The sequence below is a fragment of the Cynara cardunculus genome (genome assembly GCF_001531365.2).
Source record: "Cynara cardunculus var. scolymus isolate 2C chromosome LG 16, CcrdV1, whole genome shotgun sequence".
Lineage (NCBI taxonomy): Eukaryota > Viridiplantae > Streptophyta > Magnoliopsida > Asterales > Asteraceae > Cynara > Cynara cardunculus.
In genome coordinates this window covers 4,117,264-4,129,512 of record NC_037543.1, presented here as the reverse complement: position 1 = coordinate 4,129,512, position 12,249 = coordinate 4,117,264, and the positions used below count along the sequence as shown (strand labels likewise).

At 33.0% G+C, this 12,249-nt stretch overlaps 3 protein-coding genes across 3 annotated transcripts in view; 2 read left to right on the top strand and 1 right to left on the bottom strand.

The window, feature by feature from the left end:
• Positions 1-1,587, bottom strand: part of LOC112499625 — an 8,076-nt gene extending 6,489 nt beyond the window's left edge. The window contains exon 1 of the mRNA XM_025102934.1: positions 1,382-1,587. Within this exon, the coding sequence (XP_024958702.1) occupies positions 1,382-1,493 (112 nt within the window). The 5' untranslated portion in view covers positions 1,494-1,587. The remainder of the gene's footprint in view (positions 1-1,381) is intronic.
• A 1,646-nt stretch (positions 1,588-3,233) lies between these two features.
• Positions 3,234-7,513, top strand: LOC112529491. The gene is made up of 8 exons (XM_025140798.1): positions 3,234-3,581; positions 3,908-4,038; positions 5,249-5,326; positions 5,426-5,470; positions 5,551-5,595; positions 5,699-5,750; positions 6,667-6,763; positions 7,110-7,513. The coding sequence occupies exons 1-8, from the start codon at positions 3,266-3,268 to the stop codon at positions 7,273-7,275; spliced, it is 930 nt and encodes a 309-aa protein (XP_024996566.1). The 5' UTR covers positions 3,234-3,265; the 3' UTR covers positions 7,276-7,513.
• Positions 7,514-11,490: 3,977 nt separating this feature from the next.
• LOC112529814 (early light-induced protein 1, chloroplastic-like) lies at positions 11,491-12,024 on the top strand. Its single transcript, XM_025141223.1, has one exon. It carries the CDS (start codon positions 11,491-11,493, stop codon positions 12,022-12,024), a length of 534 nt encoding a protein of 177 aa, XP_024996991.1.
• Positions 12,025-12,249: the final 225 nt, after the last annotated feature.

The following is a 12,249-nucleotide window of genomic DNA, read 5'->3' as shown; positions in this document are numbered from 1 at the left end:
CTAATCGAGAGATCGAGATGGATAGAACTAATCGAGAGATCGAGAAGAAGACGGTAGGCGACGCAAGGCGATTTCAAGGAGATCGATTGAGAGAGATGCGACGAGAGGATTTCAGACTCTGGTAGGCGACAATGAATAAGAGGTTTTCAGACTTTAGGATCCCTCTAAACAATTCAGACCTTTTGAGAGTTTTTAAGCACTTAATTTTTAAAAAAAACAAACGCACTTAATGCCTCAACGTCTGACCGATTCAGACATAAGAGGCAATTAAGTGGTTTTTTTAGAAAAACAAACAGGCCCTAAGAGAACGTATGCAGCGTGTTTCGTTTCTTCTTAAGAAAGATTACTATGAATTTATAAGCACTACATGCTTCATGTTTCTATATAACAAGAGGTCATTTAGAAAGAAATGTTGGTGCTACCATAACAAAATCGGCATTATAGGATGCCAAATATGTTTAAATGACCTAATGGATAATAGACTACTTTATAGAAATTAAAGTTTATAGGATCAAGCAATTGTGCGTATTATGTAAGTCTGATTCCACAAGACAAATAACTGCATATCAAGTTCAAATGTTACAAGATTTCAAATCTTTTTACTCAACGAAGTCAAAATGCAATATCTAATTTTGGAACGACCTCATATACTCACTAATCAAAGCGTCTGATAGGTGTTGGTGACTTTAGTGTCATCAAGCATTTTGGTGTAATTGACTAATCGTGATTTACAAGGGATCAACTAGGTGACAAGAGAGATATAATGTGAGCTAGGAGGTGCAGAGTGTACTATCACAAATATTACCCCCATCACCTTAAATCGTCATTCAAAGGGGTTTGCACCCCCTTACAGGGTTCTAGGAGCATAGCTTCTGGGTAGGCTTCTGACTTGGAGCTTTTGAACCTGCCTATAATCCGTTTCAACCTTATCCACATGCGGTTGTAACTGCCATGCAGTTTTTGATTAACTATCTAACTACCTTGTAACCATGATCTCTCATGTAAATATGCAAAACACTTCATCTAGGGTGTGATATACTAGAGTCTTTCTACCTGAATAACAAGAGTGACTTCTTGGATTATCTCATACTGATTTTGTGAAACCGAAGGTCGAATAGTATTTAGAAAGTGCAATAATACACGATCCAAGAATTATCCATAAGCATGAAACCCAGATCCTCAACAATAGGGGCCAACTATAAGCAGATTCAACTGTCGTTTAGAACAAACACCGAAGCTCCATTATCAAAGACCCAAAACTTATAAATTTCTTTAACAAAAATTCAATCGGATAACCAAATCATTACGCAATTATGTTCTTGCTACGTTTTCATAATGCTAAACTACATTAGTTAAGAAAAAATATAAGAAAAACAGATACCTTCTTGATCAATGAATACATTTTCTTCTGGAGCTCCTTTTGTAGCAAGGTCACACCGAGTACGAGATGAATTAGACTGCTTAGTGGCCCTTTTCGCCTTCCGTTTAGGCATCAGAAAAATGCTTAAAAGTTGCAACTAAACTGAATTCGAATACCGAAATTAGAACCCAATGCGCCTCTATGCTAAAAATTGAACAGCAGTAGCGAAGATAGCGAGATTATAAACAAAAGAGAAGACGGATCACAGAGCTAGGGTTCTAATTGAGCGCCAATAAATTGGGGGTTTTCTTACGGAAAACATGTGATTTTGATTTTTGAATTCTAGGATTTGCAATTTACCCCCTTCTAGAACCTGTATGTTCCATTGGGTCCTCCAATTCTTATGTAAGCTTTTGGTAGGCATGGGAATGCTGTTGGGGAATACGATCAAATCCCCATCCCCGTCTAAATGAGGAATCGGAGATCTTTTTCTTGTTTATGTGATATATTTTAAAAAACACATTCGATCCAAAACGATCAATGTTTAAATCTCACGTATTTCCAAAATTTTGTTTTTATGGAGTATCAAATATTCATATGTTAACAAAATCAGTAAATCACAATATCAGACGTTATTGTTTGATCAAACACTTATCTTAAAAAATTAAATCAAGTTAGAAAAAAATGTATATAAGAAGAAAAACCAAAATACTCTATCTATCTGAATCTAAAAAAAATAATACTAAATCTAATTCTTTTTGTATATAAGTATTTAATAATTTATATTACCTTATAAACCAGATTTATCAAAAGTCTTAAAAACAATTTTTAATGCACAAAATACTATACATTTATGCATAAAGTTTTAAAAACAACTCATAATGTATTAAGTACTACTTTATGCATTTGGTCTTAAAATCTCTTAATTTACAGTTAAAATAACATATATCACAAGTTACCAATGCACATTATTACATCTTCTTTTCATGTTCCCAAGATACTTTTGACACCTTTCACTTATGTCTTCACCTTCTCATATTTTTGTCTTCTCCCTATCCCTCAATGTGAAATTCAAATTGATATTCATCATAAGTTATTAAAAGTTATCTCATTCATTTCCCATTCAATTGCTCTATAACTCTCGGTCTCGCTCTCGATCTCTGGATTCTTTGCTCTTAGTGTAAATCGAACACATTTGTAGAGTCGTTTAAATATATTGGATTTTAAACTGTCATACAATTTTTTTTCATCGATAAACTGTAATTAGAACCATAACTCTTATTTATTCAAATTGTATTAATATGTAAAGACCAAATGTAACTTATATTATCGTTAAATCTTCTCTAATAAAACCAGTGAAACTTCAAAATCATTAAAATTCATGACTCCCGCTGTATTGTGCGGATACACAACTAGTAAATATATGATATATTTTATATACGAAGATGGGGTGAGTCAAGGATTACGTTACCCTACCCCATCCCCGGTTTTGTATGGAATTCTCGGCCCCGTCGGATTGGGTACATCAAGTTCTCCCAGTAGGACGTGCCTCATTTCCATGCCTAACTTATAACATCAAATCCAACTGTTTCTCTAAAATGGCGAAAAATGAAAGTTTTTGAGTTTTTCTATCCTTTTTTGCTCCGAATGCATTATGAAAAAAAAAAACTATAAAACCTAAAAAATGATAAATTATAAATTCCAAGGATAAAAATCATAATTTTAAAACTATAAGTACAAAATTAGAAATTTTCAAAAACCTTAGGGACTAAAAACGTAATTTATTCTAGAGAATAAAAGGGGGGTATTTTTTTGGGAAAAAATGTAAAATTATTTTGATGGTTTTTATCTGATGCGATTTCCATCGAACCTCGCTGTTCATATGCTACAGGAAACTGAAACTCCATGAATGCAATTTCAATCGGACTTCCATTTTCGCCGATCACAAATCCGCCATGGCGTGACACCACCTCCGATCGCACTTCCTATCTTACTTCACTCGCTTTACCAGTTCAATTCACTCGTTCACAATCTTGCTTTCTACTCAGACAACGCAACCACCGGAGGCTCCTTCTCGCCCAGTCAACCATGTCGTCTTCCGGCGAGATCCTGCAATCGAATCCATCTCAGCGGATAGAACTAAGAACGGAGTCCGATTTCGAGCAAATTGTTTCTCCCGATGAGACGCTGTCTATCTGTGGCTTCGGTTCCCTGCTCTCTGGTACACGTCGCATTGCTATCGATTGTTTAGAGTCATTTGTTTTGAATGTTGATGGTTTCTGGTTTTTATCACTCCATTCCCAGAAAAAGAGGAGTAATGAAGGCGAGCTGCACTCAGATTTTGAATCTCTAACCTAGTAATTCATATGTGAAATTGATAGAGACGTTCAGTACTGATAGCATCACTGTATCAGTTTAGGAGTTGAAATTGACCATAGGCACTATATATCAATATTTGAATTTGTAAATTTGAGATTCAAATCAAAGTTCAGCTTATTCTTTATTTTCTCTTTCTCTTTGTATGATCTCTGCCTTCTGAGCGATTAGAGCGGAGTGCCAGGAGTACATTTCCCGATCTGATCAACTTCAGAGTTGCAAAATTGAACGGCTTTAGACGAGTTTTTGCTCATGTTGCTCCCATTTTCTTCGAGCGTGGAATTGCCAAGCCTGAGACTAAGGTACCGTATGCACAATTCTGAGTACTCACTCAAAGCAATGATAATGGAGCTGGATTTTTTTGCTATGATGATAAGGATGATTAATGTTACTGTGCCTCATTTCCTGAAAAAGAAGCATAATTCAACTTTATAAATTAAAAGGATTACATTTCAAACTCAAATTCTTATGGATTGTTACATATTTGCCAAAAACTTGATTTAGTTGAATATGCTAACACTAACTGGCAAGCAAAACTTTTAGATCCTTGATCAAATGTATACACGCATTTCAGCATTTGACCATGGATCTTAAAAGTCTTAGAAACCAACTATAAACTAGTGGGATTTCAGGATTCATACATGCAGCAAAATAGCAAAATTAATATGATTTTGTCATACACTCAACCACCATCATATCACTATGTTACATTGTGATTAGATCTAGCATCATAGTATATGACTTGCACATAATAGATTTTGAGATTATGAAGTCAAAGGAAGTTACATACAATGTTCATATGGGAAACACCAACACTCGTATGGTATCCCATGAAGTTTTTTCATGGTGGGTCTGTCCGTTACACAAGTTCACCAACTTGTATCCTATAACATCCATATGAGTTTCTATGTATGCTAGTTTCAATCGTGCTACTTCAACCAAGTCTAATGTAGTACTTGACTAATGATTTTTAAGAAAAAAACATTTTAGGATTTTTAACATGTTCATCATACACAGAGAGAGTATTAGAATGAAACATAATAATTAGACAATGCCTGTATTAATGAAACCATAACTCAAGGTTACGAAGTACAATCATCTAACAGTTGACTTTTGGGCAAAATACTAACATGAACATGGTTTTCATGACATAATTTCGCTTGAATCAGCAAGTGCAATGCTTTGATCTTTACTTTGAATGCGACATATGCCCAACAAGTATACTTGTTGAAATGCATCTCATTTCTACTGATTGTAGTATATGGTACAAATAGAAGGTAATTACCAAAATTTTCAAGAAAATAAGAAATTATCCTTTTTCAGAAAACAAAAATCAAGTCCATTTTGATAAGTTTAAAAGCAGTCTGTTCAATCTCAAATGTCAAATGTATCTCCTTTTTCTGGAACGGAGGTCATTAAGTTGTGTTTTTTCTTTGAGTTCTTAACTTTTCTTGTTCGAGATGGAAAATCAATTACATTTGGTGATGAGATGATAATTTTGTATGTTTTCAGGAAGTTTCAAGCTTGAGTGTGGAGCCATGTGAAGGTGAATCACTTATAGTTACTGTTTTTGAGATAAAAAAGTCAGAGGTATGTACTGAAATTCATTAGAACATTATCTTTTTTGGTACAATAATTTATAAAAAAGTTGATGATTGTACTAATAGAACTCACTATTACGGTGGTCAGATTCCATCCTACATTGAGAGGGAGCACGAGTTCCGTTTTTTAGCTGTAAGTTGCATAAAAGTCCATCTCAAGTTCCCCAGTTTTGTGCTTTATCCTAACACAGAACTGACATGCTGGTTGTAAAGGTCCATCCTGAAACATTAGAAGGCAACCAGTATGCTATGCCCGCTGTGAGTGTCACCTGACTAAAATTATTTATAAAAAAGAATATTTTCTGGAATTTACATTTCTTTGATCTGCTTATAAGACCACTCTTTTTGGTCATTAATACAGGTACTCTGTGCTCGATATAGTGATGAGGAATATTTCCAGAATAGATGCAAAGGTACTCCACTTCTGAACAAATTTGTATAATAGCAGTAAGTTTTGAGTTTTTATTAGAGGTTACTTTCGATACTTTGAGTTAGAGAAGATAGTTGATATGGGGTAAATAGTAAACCTTTGACACTAATAAGGTGAAGTATAGATTGGATTGACGGAATAAACATAGGCTACCTATAATCCGTTTTAGCTTCCATAGAATATTGACTGCATTTTTAGCCTGAAATATGTAGATATGATGTATCTTTCCGATTAAGGTACCTATGTGGGAATGAAAAACTAAAATATGTTCACTGCTTCATAACTATTTGATTTCATTGTAATGATCTATCAAAATGTTTGAATTGGTTCAAGTAGATGATAGATATTTGTATATAAATTTAATTACTCGATATACATAATTGGTTATAATGTATATAGACATTATTTATACATCCCCACGGCTTTAGTCTAGCAGATAAGGAGGTAGATATTCTTGCGGTAGATTGAGTGGGAGGTCTGGGGTTCGACTCTAGTCACCACCCACCTGCTCCCTAAGACACGTGATTTACAACCCCTTGATGGTTGTGGGACTGGTACGGTGGGGGCGCTCCAGAGGGTGGCATCATTCCCTTTTTTGCAGAATAGACATTCTTTATATTTATGCATAACTAATTACGTTTATACTATGATGTCCATATATCATGCAATCCATAATTACTCGAAATTATAATCTGTTCAAATATTTAGTTGAATCGAATACTATATATAACAATATCCGACTTCATATCCACAACGTTGGAAGAAAACAAATATGAATTCTTATACGAATTTATCGATTGTGGATGATTTCATAATTCGTTGGTAATCAACATGTTTATGTTTTCAAAAGACAATCCCAACTCTGACTTGTTTCTAACTTCTACCCAATTTTTTTGTAGGAAGCCAAGAGATATACCACGAGCGGTATGGACGATTTGGCATCGAGAAGATCTGGCAAGATGATGTGTTGCCTTGTCGAACATATTGTCGCCATTGGTAAGTTTTCTTTAGACAACGGTATATTTCTTTTGCTTTTCAAATATTTCAATCTTACCGTTCTTTAATCACCTTCTTTGAACCATTGTGGGTGGCTTTTCGTTAATAAAAGACCATTGTTACAAAAAAAATGAAAAAGAACGAGTGATTTTAGACAAAATATTGCGCGAATATTCTTTTTGCCTTCGTAATTCTATAACTTGTCCAAACCACCTATTCATACAAAATGTATTCATTCCACCTTTTTTTTGTTGCAAGAACGATGGCTTGTTTACAATAAAAAACTTAATACGATAGTTGTAAAGTTAATCACTTGGTTTGAGACGGATGAAATCTCTTCATGTAGCGTGTTGGCGGCAAAGAATCTTGGTGATGAAGCATATGCAAACTTCTTGGATCATACGTATCTTGCGGACCGTAAAACGACCCTTCGGAAATACTTGGCGACGGCCGGTTCTGGTTTAATGGAAGAAGAACCGCCAGAGCTGCTCAAGGTTCGATATGGTGGCTAACGCTGACATCTCATCAAACCATCTGTAGCAGCAAGTATACCAACTTAAAACCAATTGTGTTACGCAACAATGGTGTAGTAGCAAAGTTTGGTATTATTCCTTGGAGATCCAACAAAGTGAGACCTAAATTTTAGCATCTTACAAAGACAATTATAGCATTTGAGATATTTTACAAAGACAAATTTGAGATATTTAACGAATATCTTTCTTAAACTTTAAAAACTTAGATTTAATCTCATATATTTGTCAATTTTCAATGGTTTTGGTCCATTTATCTAACGATTGTTAACTTTTTCTGTTAACCAGCACCTTTCATTTTTAATGTTAAATTTTAAAAGAAAAAGAATAAACACCACCTTTTGTTTTCCGTTTTTTTTTCTCTCTCTTTTTATTTTACAATTTAAAGTTAAAGTATAATATTTTTATTTGTTTTAATATAATGAGAATAACAAATGACGATATCAGTTAAAAATTACAAGGTTAAAATTGAACTTTACTCTTTATAAATTATTTTTTTCGAACTAGATTATCTATACTATATTATAAAGGATTTGATAAAAGCTCTCAAAAATCACTTTTTATGCATAAAATACTGTTTATTAATATATATTACTTAAAACTCAAGATTACAAGTAGATTGTGCGTAAGTATAACTTATTAAAGCTCCACATCTGAATTCGTGTAACTAACTACAGATAAACATAATCAAATACAAGATAAATATTTCATTTTAAATATAAAAAATCTAAAATATAATTAAGATGATCATTGAGTTCTAACAGAATATTTAATTATTATATTTATAAACCAAAAATAAATTATTTCATGATTAAACTTAAATTAAATTATAATAAAAAATAAATTAAAGAAATTACATAAAAAATGAGAATTTAAAATAGTTGATTTGATATTAACAATGATATATTTTTTTTCAAATTTTTGTGATATCTTTAAATTTATATTTTATTCAAAAATAAAATCAATATTGCTTTCTTAAAAACACATAAAATCGTATTATAATATCGACAGAGACAAAAGAATAAAACAGAACATTAAAATCAAGATGCATCTCACTGTATTGCACAAGTACTCTAATAGTCTATTTAAAAACAATGTTCCCTTTAAAAATAAAAAAGATTATAGTACATTTTATTATTATAGATGGTTAAAATTTATAGTTTGTTTAAACATATATTTTAATTATTTTAAATAACTAATTACAGTAAATTTGCGTTCTTGATTTACAATAATAATTTTTAAAGGATATAATATTTATATTTATATTTACTGGAACACGCAATGCAGCGAGATACATCTTAATTTTAATATTTTGTTTTATTCTTTATCTCAGTCGATATTATAATATGGTCTTATGTGATTTTGAAAAAAACGATAATGTTTTTATTTTTGAATAAAACAAAAATTTGAAGATATCACAGAAATTTGAAAAAAATATATCAATATTAGTATCAAATTAATTTTTTTAAATTTTTTCATTTTTTATGTAATTTTTTAATTCAGTTTTTTTTTAATTATAATTTAGTTTAGGTTCAAAAACAAAGTAATTTATATTTTATTTAATAATAATTTTTTTGTAAAGATAATAAATAATTATTTTGTTAGAACTCAATAATTATCTTAATTATATTTTTAGATTTTTTATATTATAAAATGAGATGTTTATCCTCTATTTGATTATGTTTATCCGCATTTGGTTACACGAATTCAAACATGGAGCTTTAATAAGTCGTACTTACACACAATTTACTTATAATCATGAATTTTAAGTAATATGCATCAATAAACAGCACTTCATGCATAAAAAATGAGTTTTAAGAATTTTTGTCAAATACTTTATAATATAGTATAGATATACGACAAATATTAATACATATTTTTCACATTCGATAACATTTAATTTTTTTAAAAACGTTTAGCTCTACCGTTTACGCAACCGCTAGCATTGACCTTTTGATCCAATTGTATCGTATTAATACACAACTAACGTTTATTTATGTCGTTACACTTGATGAGTATTTATTTAAGCATTTAAATTGATATTAACACGTTATCATTAGGGTGTTGCTATATACACGTCTAGTTTTTTTTTTTAATTAAAATCAGTTCAAATCATACATTAGGAAAAATGTAAAAACTAAATCATTATATTAATATATGTAAAGAGAAAGTTATGAGTTGTTTGACAGTTGCTGAATGGTTTGGTATATAATGATTAGGTAGTCAGAATGAATAAGAGACTATTATGATATAATGCAAAATGAAATATAATTGTTCGGTAATTGTTAGGAGAAAAATTAAGGCGCTAAATAGTTAAGGGAGACCTAAGATACAAAATTGTACAAATGATTTTAGATTCATTAAGAGGCACATGTTTTTTTACCAAATAAGATTCATCTTTTAACGATTTAGAAGATGCCTCTTAATGGAACTATTAAGAGGTAAACAAACAACCTCTTAGTAGGTAGATATGCACTTAGCAATATATAAATAAGAAGTTCAAAACACTCTGTAAACTTGTAGTTATGAATGATTAAGTCCCAAACTGTTTTTTGGATGAATAAACTATTAAACTTTCTCATTTTAAATGATTAAATCCTTGATTTTATTTGAATAAATAAAGTCTGACTTTAGAAATTGGTTACCTACATCGTTTTAAATAAAAAAAACTACATGTACCCGACTAGAGAGGTTTAGAATTAAAAAAACTTATATCAGTTTTACCATTTTCAAATCCCTCGCACCCAACGCCATCGTTCCTCCTCGCCGCCTATCGTCGTCCGCTCTACATCACCATCTATCGTCGTCGTTGCTCCCTGCTATCAATCTCCCTTTTTTTTTTGTTGTCTTTTGATTCTCTTTTTGTCCAACAATATAATGGTGTACGTATAGACTATCAAAAAAGAGAAAAGATCAAAAAAGAAAGAAAAAAACATATCAGAAAGAGGGAGATTGACAATGGACAGTGATGAAGAATGGAAGACGATGTGGGCAGAAAGGGTTGGCTAGGGGGAGCGATGACACTATGTGCAAGGGGTTTGAATAGTGTATAGTTTGAGAACACTAAGGGGCCGTTTACCAAACACTTACCCGATAAGCGCTTACCGGTAAAATTTAACACTATCACTTACTTATCGGGTAAGACTTTAGTCCACTAAAACGACATTATATGCAACAATTTACCCGATAAGCGCTTATCATAGTAAGAGTCGTCACCCTCACTTACAAGGTAAGACTCTCGGTCATTGTCTTCCTCTTACCGGGTAAGATTCTTGATCCTCACCATATTCATCCGGTAAGGTAATGTGATTTGTTAAGCGCTTACCCGGATAAGCGTTTGATAAGCGGCCCTAATAGTAATATGTTTTTTTAGTTAAAAACCTTTCTATCTGGTTACAAATAGACTTTGTGGCTTAAAATGATGTAATTAACCAATTTCTAAAAATTCAATGATTTATTTATTTAGAAAAAAGTTCAGGAACTTAATCCTTCAAATGAGAAAGTTTAATAATTTATGCATTTAAAAAAAGTTTAGGAACTTAGTAATTCAATATGGGAAAGTTGATTAGTTTTTGTATATAAATCAATGTTGGAAAAAGCTCGCCGCAACAGCTGCCATGGCGTGTCGTGGCTTAAGGCTTATGTCTCACGCCATTTTATGTTTGAGGCACGCCATGGGGTAATGCACGGTTTTTGTAACACAATATTTAACATTACTTATCTTTTTAACGTCTTATTTATTGGTTTTTTAATATACAATTTAATTTAAATTTCTTAATGTCATTGATTTATTGAATAATAATACAAAGCATATGTTTTTATATATAATTTTATATTATATAGGATATAAAATTTATCGTAACAAGTCATATCTTAAAAAAAATATATATATATTTAAATATTTACTTATTAAATAAACGAATATTCTAACGGGACTAAAATAAGTAGTCTAGAAGGTTCCATCATCCACATTCCACAGCTAGTGAAATGAACCATGTAGAGGCTCCATTTACCACAACCCCGTCTCACCGGCCATTTGCAACTCCACGTCATCAGGCCCCAAAAGCTCACTAACGTGGCCCTCTAAATATCCACTCCTTTGTCTTCACCCCCTTCCCCTATAAAACCCTTCTTCTTCACCATCATCACCACCACCTCCTCCTCCTCCTCCTCCCTCAGATCCTTCTGTAATCACTAATGGCTGCCACTTCAGTCTTCATGGCAACTCCGTTCACACGTCTCTCCGCCACTCAACTTCCTTCCTTCAACAAGAATTCTGTCTTCTCCGTCAGATGCATGTCGTCTCAGCTACCAAACGACGCTGAAACCAATTCCAAAACACCACCACCACCACTGGCCACTCCTCCACCGCCACCTGCTCCCAAGGTCAGCACCAAATTCACCGACGTCTTGGCGTTCAGTGGACCAGCACCGGAAAGAATCAACGGGAGATTGGCGATGATAGGGTTTGTGGCGACAATGGCTGTGGAGCTGAGCAGTGGTCAAGATGTGTTCACACAGATCTCCAACGGCGGCGTGACGGTGTTTGTGGTGACGAGCGTGGTGTTGTCAGTGGCGTCGTTGGTGCCGTTGTTGAAAGGGGTTAGCGTGCAGTCGAAGTCGAAGGGGATAATGACGTCGGATGCAGAGCTGTGGAATGGGCGGTTTGCGATGTTGGGTCTTGTGGGCTTGGCTTTTACGGAATTTGTTAAAGGCACTCCCCTTGTGTAATCATTTTATAGTTATAAATCCAAAAATATTAAATTGCATTTTTTTAAATAACCTGGATATCCAACCCAGTATGCGAGCAGTCTAATCCCAGACGACCATTTGTTTTGCAGATAGTTTGAAGTCACCACATTTGAATCTCTGTGGATACAAGAGGATTTTTATTCCTTCCTTGGATTTGAACTTGAGACCTCTTGGTACTTTTGACATTTGGATTCAAGCTCAAAC

Coding starts and splice junctions, on each gene's coding strand:
- LOC112529491 (XM_025140798.1), top strand. CDS start 3,266: ATGAATGCAATTTCAATCGGACTTCCATTTTCGCCGATCACAAATCCG. Junction 4,039..5,248: donor TTGCCAAGCCTGAGACTAAG/GTACCGTATGCA, acceptor GTATGTTTTCAG/GAAGTTTCAAGCTTGAGTGT. Junction 5,596..5,698: donor ACCAGTATGCTATGCCCGCT/GTGAGTGTCACC, acceptor TCATTAATACAG/GTACTCTGTGCTCGATATAG.
- LOC112529814 (XM_025141223.1), top strand. CDS start 11,491: ATGGCTGCCACTTCAGTCTTCATGGCAACTCCGTTCACACGTCTCTCC.